Consider the following 23915-nt stretch of genomic DNA (forward strand, 5'->3'; position numbering starts at 1 on the left):
GTGAGCCCTTCCAGATGGATTCTGAATGGGCCAGGGTTAGTGTGTAGGGGCAGCCATCACACCTTGGACCAATATGAGACCCCCACGTGTAGTAGTGGCCAAAGACACACAAAGTCTCACATCACTGTCTGCCCTCTGACCAGGTCTGATGGTGGTTTGAGGGTCTCTGCAGTTCACTCAGGTGGCTGCTGCAAATTGGCTTGGCAAGCACTGTTAAACGAAGAATTATGATTTACCAAAGTTCATAGTGGAACATTTTATAAACTTACATTAAGAGCATTTTAAAGCTGTGTGATTAGCCCTCCATGGTCAAGAAATATCAAAGTTAAAGATGTGCACAAAAACTTTACTTCTGCTCCTTTTTACATGTACAACAGTCTTTAATTAGGTGGTCAGCTACTACAGATCGTATATATGTATGTAACTAGGTAACATGATCGCATACAATATATAATTTTTCTGCCTCCCTAAATACATGTCTTGCAGATTACAATGTATTCTTCATTCTTGTATGTTTACAATTAATTTCTTTCTAATAAGAAAAACTATTGGAAATGAATATGCACAGGGGAGCAGCATTAAAAATGTACTTGTAATCATGGCATTTTCTGATGTCTGTGCGTCCCTGCAACTTTAATTGGACCCAGACCCTATACTTTTTAACTACCTAGTTAAGTTAGTCAAACACGTGCACATTGTACCTTTTTTTAAATTTAGCAGTATTGCAAGAAATGTGGAGCCTACAGTGTGCATTCTGTAGTACGTGGTTATTAGAGGCAAAATCAAAACTAAATTTATATCAGAGAGAGTTATACCTCTTTCCACTTTCAACCTCCAGATGTTAATAAACATTCACAAAGGGAAATATGTTTTCTCTCTGTTCTTGTACTCAAAAACAGCTAAACTGTTTTTACTCAGATGCCCCAGTGAAAACATTATTTTTGAGCAGATACATCTTCAGGGCTGAATTTTTTTTCTTTCAGGGTATGTTTTAGGAAGTTATGAGCTACTGAAAATAAGGATTAGGATGGAAACTATTCTGCAACCTTAGCTAGAGAGGTCATTGTTAATCAGGGTTTCTCAAATTTCATTGCACTGCAACCACATTCTGACAACAAAAGTTACTACATGACACCAGGAGGTGAGACCAAAGTCTGAGCCTGCCCAAGCCCCAACACCCCAGGTGAGGGGAGGCCAAAGACCTTCAGCCCCAGGCTGGTGGCCTGTAATCCTGAGCCTTGCCACGAAGGCCTGACACCCTCACTTTCATACTTGGGAGGTGGGGGCTCAGGCTTTGGCTTCAGCCCTAGGCTCCAGCAAGTCTAATGCCAGCCCCCATGACTCCATTATAATAGGATCACAACCCACTTTGGAGTCCTGATCCAGTTTGAGAACTGCTGGATAGTAAGAGTCCTTCCTAGTCTAGATACTATATTAGTTTGAGTGGGTGAAATGGGATGCTGGCCCCTTGTGGTGATTCCAGGATAGGTCTAAGAGGTGGAGAGTTGGGTAAAACTCAGCCCAGCAATCTTCCCTTACTCCTATTACAGTTCTTCTGGAAGTTCTCTGTGCAGTGTCTGCTGCTTCATACCTAGTCCTTTAGAACATTCAGTGATTTGACAGTCTGCATGTGAGGAGGAAAATGGTGATTTTTTCAGTACTTTGAAAATCAGTTAAATTTGAACAGAATTTTATACAAACAAAGTAAATATAGACTAACAAGTAGTGCCTGCCAAATTTTCAAGGCCTGATGCAAATAATCATGGTTTTAATGCTTCTCAAAAACAAGTCATACATATTCTTTATACTGGAAAGCAACTTGAGTAGAGGGTTACTACTAGCTTCCTTTATAAAATATACATGATGTCTGAGTGGGGTTTGCTTTAAACATTCTGCTCATTAATATGCATTTTGTTACTGTCCCTGCCTGCAGGTATATGGGATCTTGGGGGAGCAATTACCACACAGGTGGGGTGCCAATTAATTTCTTTATTAAAGGAAAAAGGAAGTGGTGGGAATTTAACAATGAAATACGATGGGATGGGGTGTATAGGGTGTTTACAATAGACAATGATGCGGGGGTTCTTATTGAACAGTGTAGGGAGTTCTAACAGTGGGGTACAGTAAGCAGGGTTCAGCACAATGGGATACAGTATAGTCAATAAGCGTATCAAAAGAAATGCAAAATAAAATGGTAGCTTCTATATAAAATGGTCAACAATCTTAGACAGAATGTATTAAGTGGTTAGTGGCCTTATACACAATGGTATCAATGCAAATACAAAGTATATCAGAAAAGTGGAAGCAACCAATGGGGTGTTATAATTACAAGTAAAATGTGAATCACAGTGCAATAATACAATATGGGTGATAAGTGAAATTATGCAATATAATGGTATAAAAGAAAAGTAATGACTTAATTTGTGAGGCTAGGATAGCAGATAATCTGCAAGAGTGTACCTAAAGGCTGGGTCAAGGAACAGGAGGGGAGTGAATGATTAGTGGCAACTGATGAGAGGAGAGTGCGGCTGGAAGCAGCGAGGGACTCTGAAGCCCTGCAGGGTAAGGACAATGGAGCAGTGTGATGGTGATCTTCGGTAGGGGAGGGGCAGCGGAGAAGTGTAAAGAAGGGCTAGAGAGAGGTTTAAGCAACAAGCGGACACCAAAAACAAAGGAAAAAAAAGCGGCAAAGGGTTTGGGAAGTTTCACAGGGGGAGAAGCAGCAAGGGGTTTGGGAAGTTCGGAGGCTGATGCAGATGCGGGGGGAAAGCAGCAAAGGGTTATAACAGGGAGACACGGAGAAGCACACAGAGGGGGAGATTGGAGCGGGGGAAAAAAACAGACACGGGAAAGTTCAGGGAGAAATCGGGACAGCAGGAAGACAAATTTAAGCAGCAAAAACCTTATCTATCTTAACCAACGACTAGGCAAAACAACAAATATCATAATTCTAAGCAAAACTATAACAAGCAACTATACGGAGCAACAAAACAGTAAACTATAACAAGGCAGGTGAACTTACAAGCTCTACAATCTTAAACTATGACTTATTAAACTAAAAAAACAAAACCTATCGTGCACCTTATGCTATGGGGAAGTCACAGAGGGCAGAGTGGTATGTGCCCAGGATACAGCTCCCAAGGCAGCCAAGGGATGGTGGCTATAGCAATGGATACAGCTGAAAGCAGGGAGCCCCGAGGCAAAGCCCACAGGAGCAGAGCTTAGCAGCGGAACAAACTTATTTTTAGCGGCAAAGCGCCAGGGAGTTTGAGAGGTTTTAAGACACAGACCAAGGTTTAGCTTGAGTCTGTGTCCTGGGGAAACAGAGCCAGCAGCTAAAATAATAAAATAAAAGTAGGGAAAGTTTCACAGAGGGATTCTTACCAGTCCTCAAGGCAGCAGCAAAAGGCAGAAGCAGCAGCAACGTCAGAAGAAGCAAGGAGGGCTCGGTACAGTCTCAATAATCAGGAGATCTCTCAGGTAGCAATTCGTTCTCTGTGGGGGGGGGGTTAAAAAACCAGAGGTACGCTCAAAAATAAAATGAGAGCGGAGAAAGGACCCCCCAAAACCCCTGGCTGATCAGACCAGGCAGCAATGCAGGAACCTTTCTGATGTTTGTTTCAAAAATGTCTGTTTTTAAAGGCAAACTCAGGCAGTTTCCCGCCAGTAATCCTGATAGGCTCCCTCTGTCACAAGGGAGGAGGCACAGGGAAAAACTGCAGGTTAAGCACAGAAACATGTCTGGGCAGAGTCCTGTGGAATAGGTGACTCAAAAGCACATGAGGCCTATGACTCATGCCCAGGATCTTAAAAACACAATAGGTCTTGCAGCTCTGGACATTGCCTGCCCTACACCGAGCCCAGGGTCAACAAGGTGATAACAGGACTAACCCTTTGAACAGGGCAGTGGTCCCATTTAGCACGCAGCACAAGTGGCCATCCCTTTGAGAAGGGCAATGGCTCTTGTTAAACAACTTAAGGGGCCCTCCCTTTGAGAAGGGCAGTGGCCCTGGTAAACAACTTAACAGCCAGGGAAGGGCGGCCACAGGAGGAGAACAAAAACAAGTATGGGGACAGCTGTAAGAAACAAAATGGAACAGGGGGATAGCTGTAACAGACAGTTACATGCTTTGCACACTGAACAGCACCCTATAACTGATTTTTTTAATCTGCTCTAATGGAGTAAAATCATAAATGTCTTGTTTTAACAAGGTACAAAATGCTCTTTTACAAAAAAAATCCCATTTAATTTATTCAGTGTAGCAGCAAACCAGTTATATCAGTGGTGGAGGCCACAAACATCAGAGTTAAGGCACCATCTTCAATGTAATGACAGAAATGCACAATGCATAAACCTTTTCTGGGTTATATAGTTGTATTGCTCATTTTATCCTTCAAGGAAAATAGGACTCCAAGTAAAGAGTCGTCGTTCCTCTGAGTGAGAAACCAAAGAAAATGAGAAGATACAACAATATTAAAAATAAACTGGATTCAAAAAGTCAGTGAATCAATTAGCCTATGGTATGGAGGTTTGCTAATCACGAGCTTCGCTGCTGAAAGCTGGTGCAATGAGGACCTTTGAAGGAACGTCCCTTTTCTAAAGTGGCAGTATAAAGTTACTGTAGTTCCCCAACATAGGGCAAAATAGATGCCAAACCTAATAAGTAACTTTCCCATTTAATGAGTGAGGAAGTATTTCACTTCTGAGGCGTTTAACAACGCTGAAGAACACTGGCTTTGATCAACAATTCGCCGTGGATATTAAGACATTCTGAACTTGAGTCTGTTGAGCAGATGATGGGCTCTACACATTGTGCGAATGCCAGCAGCCTTCGGGCTACATCCAAGAATATGTAAAACTCCCATCTTTTATTGTCATGTTGCCATCTGGCCCTGGAGAACAGTTTACTTTCCCACAAACACACAATGATGTGATTAGTTGCATTGGGTCACAGTAAAGGCAGTATTGCCAACTCATGATTTTATCTTGACTAGCAGTTTTAGGGTGGTTTTCATAACCTGTCATATGCACTGTCTGAATGCCTCAGGGTGAAGGACGTAGTCCTGCCCTGCCATTCATGCATGGTCCTATAGTAGTGAGAGGGTTCTGTGGGACCAGGGTTGTACTGGAGGGGGAATTCAGGGAAAAGCTGCTGCTAAGTACAGAGCTCAGCAGCAATGCTTGCTGCTCCTTTGGAACGTCTCCTGTGGTTCTGGACGCTGTGGGGGCAGCAGGAGGCACCAATTGATCAAGGTGACATATGTAGGCAGAAGTATAGAGGGGAGTTAAAAAGTCAAAAGATAGAATAAAAACATGTTTTTATTCTATTTTTTGAAATCATGTGATTTTGGGGCTGTAACATGATTTTTGATCTCTTCTGGTTAGCAGTACTGTGAGGGGTTTTGGTTTTTTTTTTGTTTTTTTTAAATTCCTAGATCACTTATTACATGTCTGTCATGTAGCGACAAAAACAGTCTGGCTTTAGCCTTCAGTTACTCCAGGCAAGAATCTTATAAGCAGGTTTGCCAACCCTGCAGAATTATCTTGGAGTCTCCAGGAATTAAATATTAGTCTTTAATTAAAGATTATGTCACATGATGAAACCTCCAAGAATATGACCCATTAAAATTGGCAACCTTTTTTCCACAGGTCTGTATATTCCCTTATGTCTTCCATTCCCTCCTCCCCACCAACTTTACTTATAGTAGAATCCTATTCGTTTTAAACAAAGCAGTTGGAGCAAACAAAAGGTCTCTGGTTGCCGTTGGAAAAGCATAACAAAGAAACATGCAAGATGTTACACTCAGGACTGTAAGGATCAATAACCAGGATTGTCAGTATGATGTGAAGGAATTCTACAGACAAATGGTTTCACAACTACCACAAGGCAAAGTTTTCCCCATTGCTCAGGATCTATTCAAGAGTCTCTAGACCAATGAATGCCCCTGGACCCCCAAACACCTCTCTGAACCTGGAGTTCAAGTGATACAGAGGGCCTTCTGTAGTACCTCTTTGTTAGTGTGCATTTCATGTCTATTACACAGCAAACAAAACAAGGGGAGTGGAGGAAGAGGAAAATAAGGAATTAACAGATAAGTTCTTGGCTTTTTCACAAGTGCAAGGTGAAAGTTTCTACTACCACATCCTGATGAGTTACATATTAGAAAGAGCAAAATGTAGTTCTAGCCAAAAACGGTCAGGCATCACTTCACACTTACATCTTCTTGATATTTGGGGATGAGATTACACCAAATTGAAGTAGCTGTTCACATATTGTCTATAAACATTGTAAAGTTTAACAATGTTTTATTTACTGCCTGGAAATCCTCTTCTCGAGGGGGCCCATATGCATAAAATGTTCATCGGTATCCAGAATATTTTGTTAAATTAAAAAATAACCAATAAACTCTGTGCACAACATTTACTATTAGTGATGGCCTATTTAAGGAATGGGCATATTAAGAGTGCTGATATTACTGAGGCCATGGGTCAAATTCACAACTTTATTGCAAATCTATGGGAACTTACCTTTCCATTGACACAAGGCTTGACCAGCTGCTAATAAACTCAGTGGGATTTGCAGCCCATCAGGCAAATCTGAAAGCTTATTCACTCTACAACAAACTACCTTTGACTCCAATAGAGTATGAAGAGTTTGTCTCCAGTCATAGAAATCTTCTACATTAGCAAATGTTATAAAATGGTTTCAACTGCATTGAAACATAAGAAAGCATGTGCTTTTCTAAATAGATATACACCTCTACCCCGATTTAACGCAACCCAATATAACATGGGTTCACATACAACATGATAAAGCTCTGACACTCGGCTCTGAGCAGCGTGTTAAGGGTGCCGGGCCAGGGCCGAGGGGTTGGATAAGGGGCAGAGGGTCTCAGTGGTGGTCATGGGCTCCCTCTCCCCCAGGGTCTAGGAGGCAGGAGCTGTGGGGGGTGGCAATTTTGGGGGCCCCGCAGTCTCAGAGTGGCCTGTGGGATTAGCAGGGAGCTGGAAGCAGCCTGTTCTGCTTCCCTCACCCTGACCCCAGCCGTGTCACTCGGGGGAGGGGGCCTGGGGGAAGAGATGTCACCAACAGTAGCAGAAGCGGAGTAGCCCAGCCCCAGCCTGCTTCACTCTGCCAGCTCCAAGCCATGGTGCTCTGCTTCCCACCACAGGTGAGTATGGGGGGCATCCTTTCCCCAACCTCCTTGCTCTCACCGTGGCTGGGAGGTGGCGGAGTGGAGGGGGCTGGGGCCACGTTGCTCCATTTCCTCCTGCTGCCGGTGAGTGCCTGTCAGGGGGCAGGGGCTGTGGCTACGGGACAGGGAGCAGGGGGGTCGGGTAGGGTGTGGGGACCTGGGGGTGATTAGGGCTAGGGGTCTCTGGAGGGAACAGTCAGGGAACAAGGAACGCCAAAGCAAGTTCGATATAATGCAGTCTCACCTATAAGGCGGTGAGATTTTTTGTCTCCTGAGGACCGCGTAATATCGGGGTAGAGGTATATTACCCAATGTCAGCATTACTCTTCTACTGAAATGCCATTTGGAAAGTTCTTAGCGATACCTCTCAGTGAATTACAACAGATCTGTGAAAACAAAAATGAAACAAAGGAAAAAGTTCTGTTAGTAACTGAACAGGCCGCAAAAGTTTTTGCTTTGTTAGAATTTGTGCTCCAATATAAACAAGTCCTAATATAAAAAGGTGCAAGCCTAAAAATTGAGCTATTCCCAGTTTTTATATATATTCCATCCAATCTGGCACTCCTTAATTAGGCAACAAACCCTTTTGAGTAGTTGGCGCAAAGGGACACAGCCTTTCCTTTGAGAAAAGCATTTGAAAGGGGGCAGAGATGGTTCTCACAAGGAAGGAAAAACAACAATAATCTGGCACACTCTTTAATAAGAAACATAATATTTTCTTCTGGAATTAAAACAAGAGGGCCCCATACAAAAATTACCTCATTTCTTATATAAAGTGTCCACTGAAAATGCGTCAATTTGAAAGCCTGTCATGCTTATTTGGGAATTGTTAACTTATAAGCTGACTGCAGTTCCACTTCGCAGTTGCTTAATTGTCCGTCCAATAATGATAAATAACCCTGAAGATATTGAATAAAAGCAATACAATTAATTTAAGTGATACCTTTCCTTGATGGATGAAATTATTGTTTATAGTGTTGTTGCTTACAACTTAACAAAAGAGATTCCCCCCTTAGTTTTACTTGTGACATATATTTGTATTACCTTAGACAGAGACAATTTTCCTCAGAGCACTATCAGTGTTATGGCATCCTATGGTGAGAACATACCCTGTGATGCCTAAAAAGAAACAGTAAATATTTTTGTCTGTTGTAGTAGACCAAAAACCTGCCTGTCATAAGTCTTCCTTACAAGCTCAAATTTTGCTTCTCAGGAGTTGTTGTAAGAAGGCTGAAATAGTGCACAAGACTTGAAATGGTGCTTCTACTTCATCAGGAACATTGTGTCTGCCATATCAAGGAATGGTTCTTTCTGTAATGAATTAATAAACTGCATCTTTTGAGCCAGATCACCTTTACCTAAATACTATCACAGGTCATACCACTCTGGTTGTGGCAAGAAAATGGAACATCATGATGGGTTTAATTTAATTTGCAATATAGATTGCAAACCCATCATAATGTAAGCACTGAACTAATTTTTCATCCTCCTGAATAAACTAGAGATGTAGGAATCCTGTAAAGTCTGAAATTTACAAGCCTCTAGCTATTTTCTGGGACTTCAGTGGAATTCTATGTGGGTATACACATGGGTTTGCTTGTATGAACCCAGTTGCAGGACTGGGGGCCTACTTTGAATTCCTGAATGTCCCCCCCACGCACACACACTTTTCCCTCCACATTTTCTCCCTGTGGTTTGCAGTAGGGACAAAAATGTACCTAGCACAGCACAGAACTTCCACTCTAATGCTAAATTGGCATACACGGATAACTATAGATTGGGTGGAGGGGGAAAAAGGGTTCAACAGAAAATGTCTGTCTTCCTCCCCCTGCTCTGTTCCTTCAGACTTCCCCTAACCAGAATGTGAACTTAATGTATTTAAGTCTATTAAGTCCCAGTTTTGAAAGAATGAAGTGGGTTTGAATCCAGTTCCCAGCACTAGAACAAACAGATGGTTGATATTCTTTTTTGTATGATTTTTATAGTGAAGACTATTTTTATAGAATTTCTTAATCATTTTATGTGGCTGACAACTTACCTTTTCTCTTTCTATTAGGCCGTTTTTACTACCTAATACACCCAACCAAGTTGACCTATGATGAAGCGGTGCAGGCCTGCCTCAAGGATGGATCCCAGATTGCTAAAGTAGGCCAGATATTTGCTGCCTGGAAACTTCTAGGATATGATCGCTGTGATGCCGGCTGGTTGGCTGATGGCAGTGTCCGCTACCCAATCTCAAGGCCAAGAAGACGCTGCAGTCCTGATGAAGCAGCAGTGCGCTTTGTAGGCTTCCCAGATAAAAAACACAAGCTATATGGTGTCTACTGTTTCAGGGCGTACAACTGAAAGTACCTAGAGCACAACAATTTTAAATTCATTAAGAACATGTGAAAGATTTCTTTTCTATACGAACTCATGCAAGTTACCAAAACTGTGATAAACCTTTTTTACTTACTGTAAAGAGTCAATTTTCATAAGTCCAACCCTTTAATTTGATTTTGTTTTGTTAATTCAACAGACATTTTAAATTAATATAATTGAATGAAAGCTCTAGGTAAGGAAGCGTTGGAGCCAAACTCTTTAAGCCACACCATCCCAACAAAGTATAATTTTTCATGAATGGGGCATGCAATAGCTTGACAATTGCTAGGACTAAATTAAGAAATGTAAGGCTACTCAAAGCAGAAGTTTTTTCAAGCACAAATCTTACACATTTGTACCATTTTGAGATGCACTACAAAAAATTAGATCGGCAGTTTTGAAATACGATAATTTTTCTTAACGGGTTCAGTAAGGTTTTGCAAAATAAAAAAACATTTTCACAGGGGGACAATATATACAGTTTGATGAAAACAGCAACTCAAACAGTGCACAAAATAGAACTTGTTTTACCATTTAAAATCTTGCCTTCCAGAAAAATAAGCTCATATGTGAGCCAATGCATAGCAAAAAGCACAACTAGATCTCCTGAACATTTAAATTTGTTTTTATTGTGTGTAAAACATTGATGAGTGGGTGAATAATTAACTAATGAGTGAACCCTACTTCTTAATTCAAACTGAAGATGCCTGAGAAGTGTTGTAATACCTTTGAGTAGCTTTACTGAGTTATTTTTAAACTCTAAAGGCCATTTGCTAAGCAGCATTTAGCATCTACTCAGGGCAGTTGTATAGATGAACTGCTGGACAGATAAATTGTAAAATTTAGCAGCTTGATTTTATGTTAGCCTTTGAAATGTTATTGTCTTTATAAAAAAATATTTCTGTTATTTACACATCATGAAAGATAAACATTTGGAAAAAACACATAAAAAAAATCAAACAGTCTCTACAATGAGAGAAAAATCTAGTCCCAACAAAAAAAGAAAAAAATAAAACCACCCCACCATATTGTCTGTTTGTATGCATACTTAAGCCCAATTTATATCCCAATACAAATATTACTGTTTCTAAACCCATCAAATAAAAATAGTAAATGTAGTCAATTCAATCTGATTTTATGATTGATCATTATTAAGATTAATGGAAAACGCTAGAAATTGTTAGCAATTTCACCACAATCTGCAGAGGTCTGCATGGAAGACATTTACCTTTGTCTTCCAGTATCACAGAAAGCACTATGCACAGTGAACAGAGTTTTCTGAGGGCACCAATTCTCATTAAATTAATACCCAATTCCCCTGAATTTGATATCTGAGGCCAAGATTTTTGAGAGTGACTAGTGATTTTTGGATGCTTCAATTCTGGGTGCCCAACTTCAGACACCTGAAAGCAGACTAGTTTTCAAAGAGTGGGTGCTCAACACTTTCTGAAAATCAGACCTTAAAGAGGACCCAAAAATTGGGCCCCTCAAAATTTACTAGTCACTGTTGAAAATCTTGACCTTTGCAAATCCATTAAACAACTTTGAAATTCCCATCCGTATTAGTATCACTATTAAAAACAAAGCAAATGTAGAAGTCTGTTTTCCTACATCATGTTTGCTGACTATGAAGATTTCAGAGGACCAATATTTGTATTAAATGAAGTTTTACAGTTTCCATAGCTAAATGAAATATAGTATTATCCCAGTACGACACAGCTGGTATGCTTTCATGGATGTTTTTGTGTAGATTTTTTTCCCCACACACATATGAGTAAATAAATCTATGATTCCTGAAATGACTGTGGTTCCGTTTTAAATGCATGACAGGATTGTAGTAGAAAGATATTGAATTGGTGAGCATCTTGCCATTCCCAACAAAGTGCAGAAGGCAAAATTCCTTCCTGGTGAGACCTTTGTGAAATATGGATATTGGCTCATACTTTCCAGGTGAAACAATGTCATTGAAAAGAAAACTATAATAATATTTACTTCCACAAGAGCCAGGGTTTCTGGCAACTCAAGCACAATGTTATAATCACTTATGATTACAACATATGCACAATTAAAAGGCCAAATCATACCTCCCTATAGCCAAATGCTCTCAACTCCTTTCCCTTCAAAAGGAGGTCTCAGTTACTTTCGAAGAATCCCTTCCCCTCCCCCCCATACACACTTCCCCACCACTATTTCTCACATAGACACACACACACTCTCTCTCCCTCTGCAAAGACTTTTCTGAAGGGTCTGAGGTACATCCAGGGGAAGGAGCTGGAGAATGGTTAGGCTGGGGAAGATGTGGGCAGGACAGGGACAGGAATAAGGCCAAAGGGATGCAGATAATCCCCCTTCCAACCCAGGGAAAGTAGACAATAGAAAACATGGCCTTATCTTTTCTGCACAGCCCCAATAGTCCTGAGGACAGCAAAAGCCAGAGGAAGTCACTCATAATTTGGTTCCAGTTCCCAAGCAAATTGTTAGTCCACTTGGAGTGATGTAAAGCCACAGAACCTTCATAGAAGTGACCCTGTCCTCCTGTGCAATCCTTCACATTTGTGGGATGTGCATGACTCTTTCATAGAGAGACAACTCACCAGACAGCTTTCTGCTGAAGTCATCTCAGCAGCCTCCTTTTCCAGAGCCCTTGGCCACAGGTTTCTTATTTTGGAGAAAGAGAATCTGGCCATGGATTCTAATTGCAGAAATGTGAGCATCCAAGTCTAGATTCTTAGGTCAGGCCAAGATGCATTTGGATCTACACCCAAGTAGGGGCAAGTCAGCTTTATAACACTTTGCACTTCCGTGATTTTGAAGCTAGCCAGCCTCCACCATAACTATTTTAGTTTGTGCCCCACTACCCAAGCAGCCTTTCTGACAGCCAGAGTGCAGCAGCACATACATCCATGGCCAGGCTCTGTACATAAGGCGCCATGATGCAGCTGGTGGCTAAGCTGGTTCTATGCCAACCAGATATTCCCCCTACCACAAGGAAATAGCCAGATGGACAGATCCTCAAGTTTTGCAGCACAAAGGAGTCATAGCACAGAGGAATTGGGACCCTGGCATGACAATGAGCTGTAATATGATCACTGTTGGCCAAATTCTACCGTTCATTTACATCTGTGAAATCCCACTGAATATATTCATTGTCAGGAATCAAACTCAGACCCACAGCATTGTGAAGGTCTGTGCGCGAAGTTTATTATATTATTTAAGGAAAGGCCTGATGGCTTTCTCAGAAGTATTCTAATTGAATAAGGCTAGTCTTAGCTCACCAGAGATATAATTGTATCTCTTTATCATTATAAACAGATAATGTTAATGGGATAGTTTGCTGGGAGCACAAATGTATGAAGCAGAAATTAACTACACTGTAAGCAGTTTTAAAGAGAAAAGCATCCAATTATGTGTGAAATGTCCATAAATTAATAGACAAAAATTATATTTAATTTTTACAACTACAGATGTAGCTCCATTTCACTTTTATAATGTCAAAGTTAGAAAACAGCCTTAACTTTTGAATGTGTTTGCTAGGTACTTGGATCATATCTGAAGAGGATGCTTAAGACCTGTTAAAAATCTGTGCTATTTTCTTTTCTTGAGGATATAAAACCTTCATCATAAGAATGAATAAAATGCGCTGTGTTATTATCTTGTATTTCATAATGTATCTGAATTTTAATGCCCATGAATGACAATTAAATCACATTCTTTTCAATATGATGATTTCTTTTTATTGGCTGGCCCTTCTTTTCTTCCTTTCCCAGAGAAGACACTGGGAAAAATAAAAGGATTAAGAGCATGAAAGCACTTACTCTGGCACAGTAAATAGAAAGTTGTCACAGGTATAGACATCGCCAAAAAAAGAACTACTCTGTGGATATAAGTTATAACCAAAATAAGAAACAATGTGACTTTAGCAAGCACAAAGAATTGTTACTTTAAAAATGCAGCCAGGTAAAGATTTCCGAGGTCCGGAACCAAATTTGTATTCATTCAAAATACTGGGCCAGATTTGCAGCTGAAGCTCCACTGTCTTCTATGGAAGAGTACTGATATAGCCCAGCTGAGGCTTCAGCTCACACAGTTTCACAAGCAAAGACACACTGCTTTGTTCAGAACTGTACTGGTGGTATTTGGATGACTAACCTAATTCATCTTTAAAAAAAGAAAAGTTGTTTACCAAAAGAGAAGAGGGCAAATACCTAACAAAACTAACATGCTATTTTAAGATCAACAATACATTATTTTCAAATGATTTATTTAAACTAGTGTCTCGATGAACCTATCTTAGACTTTATGGGCTGGGCAGTAGAGCCATGCCATCCAAACTAGTCTTTTCATTGACACTGACAGGTTCCATCAAATGACATCCCAAAAGGCAACAAATGAGATCTTGTACCAATGTTTGGAAGCCTCTAGCAGTGAATCATTTATTTCTTTCCACCACTATCATCTCCAAAACCCACCAGAGATAAAAGCTGCTGGATTTTCCTGACAGATTACAAGAAGCTCTGCTGATAGGGCAGTGGCTAGAATTGGAAACTCGATTATCTTAGTCAGTAATCTCAAGTCGCTGGCATTAAAACTGATTAGGCTGCCATTTAATTTATCCACTCTATACTTTGAACACAAGGACTACCTGTAATAGAGATTTATTGGCTATAACTAAAATTAAATTGTCCTGAAGAAAGTTTTATGCTCCTGGATCAGACTCAAGTGTCTTGAGCATTTGTTAGCATTTTTCCCCAGCAATACTTACTGAAGTCAAGCAAGCCCATAGCAGAGCAATTCAACTCAGATGATGGATTTTATTGTGTGGAGAGATGCCAGAGCTCAAATTTATTAGAGCCCTAACTCAGCCACAAACAGAGAAACAAATAAATAGTCCCCCTTTTAACAGAACTGTATACAACAGTCATACATTCAAAAGGTAATGTTGAACTGACAAAACATAACTGGTATTAAAACCTTTTTTGTGTGCGTGCACATCTTGTGATGTATCTCCTAACAGAATAATCTGAAAGGTTCCTTTTAAACCCTCATAGTTCTGTTTCTAATGGTCTTTCACATCCTTAGTTTACACTTAAGATAACCCTTGGTCTTTAATTTTTGGGAAAGGACCTCTCATAGTAATATTGAACACAGTATTTGTCTTAAGAACAGGAGTACTTGTAGCACCTTAGAGACTAACATTTATTTCAGCATGAGCTTTTGTGAGCTACAGCTCACTTCTTTGGATGCATATTTGTCTTATTGTATATCTGTGCCCAGACCTCAACACCTGAGCATTGAAGAAAGACAATCATCAGCGTAGACCCCTCTTGAGTCTGGTCTGTAAATCTTCAGGTAAGGTGCAAGGCTCATCTATTTCCTCAAGCTTTGGCATGGAAGTGGGTATTTGTATAGCTTAATTGTTCATTGGAAGTTTAGTTATGGTGACAGTGGCCCATGAATTATTGTATAGTTTTTATTTTTGTCATGTGCTCAACAACTATATGATGGGTCCATTTAATAAATCTAACAAAACCATAGCTAACAACTTATCAAATAAAGTGTTCTTTTGTTATTCTTCAGGTAATCCTTACAGCAAGAGACTAATTCATACACAATTGTCCAGGCTTAAAAATGATACCACTTTGCCTTCCAGTTAGATATTTTTCTTCAGACCTCCTTCACATTTGGGATATCAAATCAGGTTTGTGAAGGGAACAGAGTTGAGATTCAAATTCAGCCAATCATTTAATTGGTCCCAAGAGAACCTGAACTCACTTCTTGTCATCAGAAATAAGGAGACATTGACTAGGTTTTTCCACTTAGCTTAATGTTATTATGAATGCATGAGTTAGTGCTCCAGATTTCAAGTATTTTTACTTTTAACCCACAATAAAATAAACCATCAATAACCACTCAAAAAAGAAATCACAGACAAGGAAGGAGCAGAAGGTGGGAGCAAACAAACTAAAGAATCGTTCATAATCTGTGGTGATATCTTCAAAAATCATAGTGACAATGTTAAAATATGAAAACCAACAGAATCATGGCAGGTGACCACATTAATCTTCCTAATTTCCATGAATGAAGTTCATCATTATATTGGTAGTTCTGAACAGCCCCCAACATAGCCAGTGTGTGTGGTGTTGGTGGGTTTCTGGTGGGTTTCTGGCAGGTTCGTGATGTATTCTGCAGTTCTTCATATCGCCACAGCTGTCCCCATGCCAGTTTTGATAGAATAGCATGAATGGGATATTTGGGGATTAGGAGGAGATGAATGGATGAGTGGCCAGTCAGTTCACTGTTATGGAAAATTGCAGCCACAGTGCCACCTAGGGGTAGGGCAACCCCTGAGCCCCTAACCATTACAGAGGGACTGTCAAGTTGCCCTCTGCCTGCAGATTACAAGGGTGAATTTCATCCCAACCATCTTCTGCTTAAACCCCTAGTAAACCCACTCAGAACACCTTTGCATCAGGAATGAGTTAGGTGAGTGAATTTGTACCAGTGAAACTCTGTAAAAGATTAGCGTTCTCATATACATATCAACATTCCCATCATGTTCATCCAATTTATCATGCAGTGACCTGCCTATCTGAATCACTGAGGCAAAATATATCCAAACTGTTCCTTCTACCAACTGAGTCAATAGACCTATTCTTTAAGCTCTAGTAAACATCTGTATTTTTGAAGCTGAAATTCACTGTCACATCTGTGCAGGTTGTCCAGATCCATGCAGCCACACATTGATACAAGCCCACCAGTATTTCATAATAATACTGGTTTTCAAACACCAGAAGCAATCCAAAAGGTTTGGCACACTTGTGCATGCAGTAAGTGTCTGATCCATCTCCTACTAAAGTCAAAGAAAAGGCCACCATATCATTCAATAAAATGTATATTAGGCCATGTTTGTGTACACGTACACACACACTCTCGCGTTGGACTGAAAGGGACCTCAAGAGGTCTTCTAGGCCAGTTCCTAGCACTCATGGCAAGAGGGAGTATTATCATCTACACCATCTCTGACATATATTTGTCTAACCTACTCTTAAAAATCTCCAGTGATGGAGATTCCACAACCTCCCTAGATAATTTGTTCCAGTGCTTAACTACCCTGATAGGTAGGAAGCTTTTACTAATGTCCAACCTAAACCACACTGGCTGCAATTTAAGTCCATTTCTTAAATACACACACAGTGCTTTGCATATAAAACTTTTGGAAGTTTTGTTCTCAGTTCTAGGGGGATTGGGTGCAATTTTTCAAAAGTGTTCTGCAGTTTTTGGGTGTCCAGTCTAAGACCCCTTTATACCAAATAGAAGACTAGAGTGACATAAAGGGAGTTTAAACACCCCTGGTCCAGTCAGGAGAGATTCCTCTTGCACAGACCCTGGGAGACAGCCATAAAGCCACTTTCCAAGAACACCATGAAAATCCTGGGTTTTTGGGGGGGAAGGGGAGGGGATAGAGATGCATATCAGGCATGGGACTGAGGGCAAGAGGGACATGTAATGGTGGGGCCACAGCATGCAGCAGCAAGGAGCTTCCAGACTATGCTGTGGCCCATGATCAGCTGGGGAAAATGCTGTATCTTAGACAAGGATCCCAGGGCTACCTAAATTACGCTGTGGGCTGAGGAAAAGCCCAGAACTGCGAAGGCTGCAATATGCTTCCCCACCCCCATCTCTTAGGGGTGCAGTGCAGAATCTCATCCTGTTTTTCAAAAGTCCAGAGCACATGACACTCCAATTTATCTCAGTATCAAGCACCTCTGAAAATCAGGCCCTAGGGCCTTTGGTTTAGAGTGACTCCACTTCTGAGTGCCCAACCCGAGACACCCTAAGTTATCTGATATTGCAGACCTATAGATGAAAGCACCCAAAAGTAGAAGCTGCTTTTGAAAATCTTGTCATCAGAGATATCTCAAGTTGGGCACCAAAAACGTGAGGGCCCCAAACTCAGTGGACACTTTGGAACATTTTGGCCCTGGTGCTCAGAGATGGGCTCCCAAAACTAGAGCCCCTTTTGGAAAATTTGGCTGAGAGTGATTTACCCCAAACCAACTCAGCAAGTCAGTCCCAGAGATGGGATTATAATCCAGGCCTTCACCCTGCCACTCCTGTGCTCTAACTAGGCTGCAGTTGTAATAGTACTGTTCTCATCTGGTTCTTTCATCTCAGTGTAGCATGTGGGTACATTAGTTTGGGTTTCCAGCCTTCGGTCTTTGAAAAATGTCAGGTCATTACATAAAACTAAAATTATATCCATTTAGTTATCCATGCTCCATGATCTTATTAGCATGCACTGATTGTTGTGTATCTGGGAAGCTGATAAAATAAAAATGTTTGCACTGTTACTGACTGCATTCAAATATAACCAAGCTGCACTGTACGGTTCTGCCTCAAGGGAGGCTGCTGGGTCTGTAGATTGGAAAAAATATACTAAGCACAAAACTAATTTGCAGTCTATTTTGTAACCCTTGTTTTCTTTCCTCTGACTCTTGTCACGTTTCATACAAATTCACCTTTACTACACTGGAAAGTGAAATTACGACTTTTCTAATCCACAAAGAATGTTTCCTACTGAGAAGCACAGAGCCATAAAGAGGTATCCCTTGCTGTAGCCCATCCACATTTTTTTATTATAATAAAGACCTTAAACGGGGTACTTGTAAGGCTGTGCCATGAAAAATTCTTACATTTGCCAGAAAAGTTGAAACATTATTTTAATGATAGAACAGATAAATAATCCTATTCTAAGCAAAAGAAAATGCTTTGCACCAATGCCATGAACAAGATTATATTAAGCTATTTTATAAGACTGAGAATCATATTTACTGCATTCAGAGGCTTATTTTTCAATGCATCTTTAAGGACTGAATGGTTTTCACAGTGAGTCCAAGTTGGATGGACCTCATAATTTGTCAATCAATACTGTGATTGATGCCTCAGAAAAGCTTATACTAGGTAGTAGTAAGTGGCAGTAGTAATAGTAGTTAGCTGCACAGCATCCCCCCTCATTCAGTTACAAATATTTTTGGAGTAAGTTTAATATTTCCTAATTAAACTTCATACAGACCAGCATCTCTTTTATTCTCCTGAATGGCTAGCATATAGAATATCAGGGACTTCAAAAATCTGTATCATCAGTACAATTTTTTGCATTATGAATATTTTCAGGTGATTTTATTTGTTTGTTTATAAAATGCTGTTAGTACCTGTGATAGGTTGGATCACAGAAACCCCCTTGGGACTGCCAACTGATGTGCCAAGACTACTTCTGCTCCTGCCTTCCCTGCCAGCTCGGGACCCCAACACCCTGCCTGGTTGTGCCAGACATGCTTGCCGGCTACAAATACAGACTCAGGTCTGAACCACATCCCACAAACTGCAGGCTTTACTGAAAGCATCTTAAGAAGGGTTCCTGTCTCTGACATTCAGATGCCCAACCCCCAATGGGGTCCAAAGCCCAAATAAATCCATTTTACCCTGTATAAACCTTATGCAGGGTAAACTCATAAATTGTTTGCCCTCTATAGTGCTGATAGCGAGATATGCATGGCTGGTTACCACCCCCCCACCCCCCTCCAGGTATGAATACATACTCTGGGTTAAATCATAAATTAAAAAGTGATTTTATTAAATACAGAAAGTAGGATTTAAGTGGTTCCAAATGGTAACAGACAGAATAAAGTGAATCACCGAGCAAAATAAAACACGCAAATCTATGCCTAATACAGTAAGAAAACTGAATACAGATAAAACCTCACCCTCAAAAGTATTCCAGTAAGCTTCCTTTTACAGACTAGTCTCCTTCTAGTCTGGGTCCAGCAATCACTCACAGCCCTGTAGTTACTGTCCTTTGTTCAGGTTTCGTTCAGGTATCCTTTAGGGGTGGAGACGCTATCTCTTGAGCCAGCTGAAGACAAAATGGAGGGGTGTCCCAGGGTTTTAAATAGACTCTTGTGGGCAGACACCCTTCCCTCCCCATGTAGAATCCCAGCTACAAGATGGAGTTTTGGAGTCACATGGTTAAATCACATGTCCATGCATGACTCAGAACTTACAGGTACCAGCCATGGTTCACATGCTACCTTGAACATCCTCAAGACTTTTTATGTGACTTGGAGCCTTCCAAGTCCATTATCCATTAAGTGTTTCTTGATTGGGCACTTAACTTGCAAATTCCTTTCTAAAGTCGCTGCCCAAATGCCTTGCTAAGGCTACTGAAAACCAAACCAGTACACAGCCAACATTCATAACTTCGAATACAAAAAGATACATACATACAAATAAGATAAATAGATTCAGTAATTATAACCTTTACAGAGATGTTTCATGGCATATGTAGCATAAAACATATTCCAGTTATGTCATATATACATTCATAAGCATATTTCCATAAAGCCTGATGGGGCTCAACATCACAGTACCCATAGGCAAAAATTATATACACATATATACACACACACACACATTATACATATATCATATGCATAATGTCAAAAAAATAAAAATGCCTAATCTCAGAAACTAATTCTCTGCATCCTTTCAGATGAAGGTGTAACCATAAGGATAGGTGCTGCATTGTGACCTGAAGGGTCAATACATTCAGGCTTTGTTGTACCAGCATGGAGAGAAAATTCAAGAGCTGAAGCCTTTCCACTGAAAGCCACAAAGAAAGATTTCTAAAACAGTCAGGACCCAAGCCATATAAGGTTTTGTGGGTTAAAATCGATCATCTTCAATTCCATTCAGAAACCTACTGGAAGTCAACATAGTCTATGATATACAAGTAATAGGATTCTTGCAGAGAGAATCCTAAGGCTAGTATACACTTAGAGATTAGATCAACCTAACTATGTCTCTTAGGGCTGCGTAAAATTTCATGTCCTGAGCACCATAGTTAGTTTGACTTAATCCCCAGTGTAGACACAGCTGAGTAGATGGATGGATTTTTCTGTTGATCTAACTACTGCCTCTCAGAAAGGTGGATTATCTACATCAAGAGAAAAAAACCCTCTGTCACCATAGGAAGTATCTATGCTATGGTGTGATGGCAGCAGAGCTGCATCGCTGTAGCTGTGTCATAGTAGTGGCTGTAGTGTAGACATGACCTAAGTAAGAGAGCAGTCCCATTCTGCACTAGCTGAAGTTTCTGAGGCTTAACTCCAGGACATGGATCACAACTGAAGATCCCAAATGGAAAGAGATGCCTATGTGTGGCCCTTCAGTCAGGTGTACTAAGTCTTCTTTCTCCCCATTTTTTCCACTCCTGGCTAGCTTAAGTGGCTCCCTGCTCAGCCTGCTGGCATCTGAGGATTCTTTTCTTAAACACCTAAGTCTCCCCATGCATTGTATGAGGAGCCTAGGTACCTAGGTCAGGGCCCAAGGAGTCCATTGGACAGCAGGATGCCTCTGGGTTAGTCGTTGCAATGCTACCTTTGAGGCTTTGGGCCACAGTGCTTAAGAAGGGTGATACATTAAACTCTGTGATGCCACACATGCCTTCAGAGCAGATGTGTGGTTCCCTACCAGCACCTCAGAGACTTCTAGACAGGAATGACTGGAACCAGTCAGATACAATCCCATCTCCTTTTGCTCAGTGTCTCATACTAAAGGATATTGAAATCTGCTAGGTTTAGCTTAGACAACTTTGCCAGTTCCTGCCAGTCACTAGTTGGATCATCAGTCACTAAACTACACTGAAAAGGGACAAGGAAAAAATAAATGAAAAAATTAGGCAATTTAAAAAATGCTTCTCCAAAAGTTCTGAATAACCTTCCCTAACAGAGGAAGGTTAGATACTAAGCAACACATGTACAGATCATCAATATCAAAAGCTAGCTTTCTGAGCACAAGTTGGACAATCAGCCATTTAAAAGATGCTGGCACCTTTCCCAGATAGCAGCACCGATATTCTCTTCTAACAATGAATCCAAACACCTCAATGCTAGATTTTGCCTGACAAGAAAAGTAAAGGTCCAACTTAGAGGTCATAGGAGAAGGTCACTATTTTCAGTTAGAAGATCAGGATTTAGGATGGGCAAATTGTGACAGACAAGATAAGAAATGACCTGAAAAGTCACCACACAAACCAGTTTTGGAATCGTTTCTTTAGCTTGTTCTATTTCTTTAAACAGGGCCCAGCTATCAGGCTATTTAAATCCACTGCTTGCAAATCCACCCTAAATTGATATGACAACAGAAATGAGACCATAAGAATTGTAAAAATTGAAAGAGTATTGAACACATTGGCAAAATAAAGTAATAGGAATGATGTGTAAATTACTTAGAAATGTGTAAATTGATTAGAAAAATGTACAGAAGGAAAGAAAAGAGGAAAGAAAGTTAAGGAAAATGAAAGGCTATTTTATCTTTGAGACCACTGTATTGTCATGTCCTGTAAAGTACACCCTCAGGTAGAGCATTCTCTAATCACCAACCCCTTTTGAGAACTTGCAGGTCTAGCAGACCCCTGCTCCTTTGGACTCTTTTGGTTTTAAGGTGATGACTATTTGGACTATAGGGGCCATGCCCCAAACTGAAGGGATCTATAGATAGAGAGTAGCCCAGGGAAGCAATTTAGGTTATGTCTATACTTGCACTTTTGTCAGTAGAATGTACATTGCTCAGGGATGTGAAAAAAAAAGCCCTGAGTGACATAAGTTACACTGACAGAAGCACTGATGTGGACAGCCCTATTTCAGCAGGAGGTGCTCTCCCATCAACATAGCTACTGCAGCTTGCTGGAGGAGGTTTAATGATGTTGATGGGAGAGCATAGAGTGGCTACAGGAGCTCTCTTTCAGTGGGACACCTACATCAGTACAGCTGTGCCGTGTAGATATGGCCTTAGACCCACTGCAGTGAGGACCCTGCCAGTGCTGTGACCCAGTGGAGAGAGAATGCCTGGACCCTTACCACACCCCCTCAAAGGGCTAGGTCAAGATGTGGGTGGAAAACTGAAGATCCCTCAACTTTAGGTCTCTACTACCCTGAGAGAGATGCACAGGGCTGGAAGTTGGGATTTTAACCACTCGACGACCTGGCCCTCCGAGCTCCCTAACACATGCTATAAGATTTCAACATCTGTTTAAATATTTTTCTTGGCACTTACCTATTTTAAATTACTTTAAAAATGCAGAACTATACACATTTATAAAAATTGAATATATTGTATTTTATCCCCCCCATTTGTCTAATGTATACTGGGGCTAGACTATCCCCAGGACTCAGGCTACGGAAAGATGTCTTAAAGCCACCCAACCCCTTGCTTACACTCCTGCATGCGCTACTCAGACTGTAGGCTCCGATACATAGGAGTCAGTAACAGTATGTTTATGCTGCCATTAGAAATCTGTGGTTGGCCCGTGCTAAAAGGCTCTTTTAATTGTGGTGTAGACTTTCAGGTTCAGGCTGCAGCTTGATCTCTGATCTCCCACTTTGCAGATTCCTAGAGACTAGGCTCAATTAAACAGGTGTAAGGTGAGCCAAGTCCTGCAAGCCCAAATCAGCTGGAACAGACCAGCTGCAGATTTTCAATTGCACTGTAGACATACCTGCAGTTGCAAGCAGCAACGAGAAACAGGCAGCCTTCGCTCCAACCCTTCTCCTTACTGACCAGCAGGGGGTGCAATTTTCTACTCCTAATGGCCAGCAGCAAGTTATTACTGTTCCCCTTCATGGAGAAAGCAAAGGAAGTGCCTTGGAAGGGTGTCTGGAGAACAATTGCTCCAAGGGCTCCTTTGGGGTGATGCTCTGTACTGTCCATGAAGTTACAATTTAGTCACACAAGTCAACTGTGCTGAACAAAAACTTAAATAAACCTCCTTGAAGCTCATACTCATGCACACCTTTTGGTTACTTTTAACTAATTAAACTTCAGAGTCATTCACCAGAAAGAATAACCAGAAACACTACTTTGTTTTTCAGATAACTGGAGGTTGCCTGGGCAAACAGCACAGAAAAATAATACCCAGAAACAGGGCCGTTTTTAGGATTTATGGGACCCTATGCAGTATTATTAAACTGGTGCCCCTGGACCCCCAGAATAAACCCCCCCTCATTGCTGACACACACTGAGCTTCGTACATAGCAGACACTGTGGCTGTCCGGGCTTGTAGCCCAGTAGGGGAGAAGGGAGGTAGAAAAGGATACTGAGCCTCCTGGCCTACCTCACAGCAGCAGAGAATCACAGTTCCCCGCAAAGACCCCCATACCCTCTCTCTCACGCAGAATAAGCTGCACTAGCGCATTTGGCTCTGTGAATACAACCCCTGCCTAAGGAGGCTGCAGCATGTGTTGAGTGTGAGGAAGCCAACATGCTCTTACCTGCTGTGTTGGTGGTGCCCCAATTTTTTG

The 23915-nt window shown here is 41.0% G+C and overlaps 1 protein-coding gene across 4 annotated transcripts in view; it reads left to right on the top strand.

The window, feature by feature from the left end:
• Positions 1–13239, top strand: part of HAPLN1 (hyaluronan and proteoglycan link protein 1) — a 103379-nt gene extending 90140 nt beyond the window's left edge. For all 4 annotated transcript variants that reach the window (XM_030567733.1, XM_030567736.1, XM_030567735.1 and 1 more), the window contains exon 5: positions 9254–13239. In XM_030567733.1, coding sequence (XP_030423593.1) covers positions 9254–9543 — 290 coding nt within the window. In that variant the 3' untranslated portion in view covers positions 9544–13239. The remainder of the gene's footprint in view (positions 1–9253) is intronic.
• The last annotated feature ends 10676 nt before the right edge of the window (positions 13240–23915 follow it).

Source organism: Gopherus evgoodei, chromosome 6, assembly GCF_007399415.2.
Source record: "Gopherus evgoodei ecotype Sinaloan lineage chromosome 6, rGopEvg1_v1.p, whole genome shotgun sequence".
NCBI lineage: Eukaryota > Metazoa > Chordata > Testudines > Testudinidae > Gopherus > Gopherus evgoodei.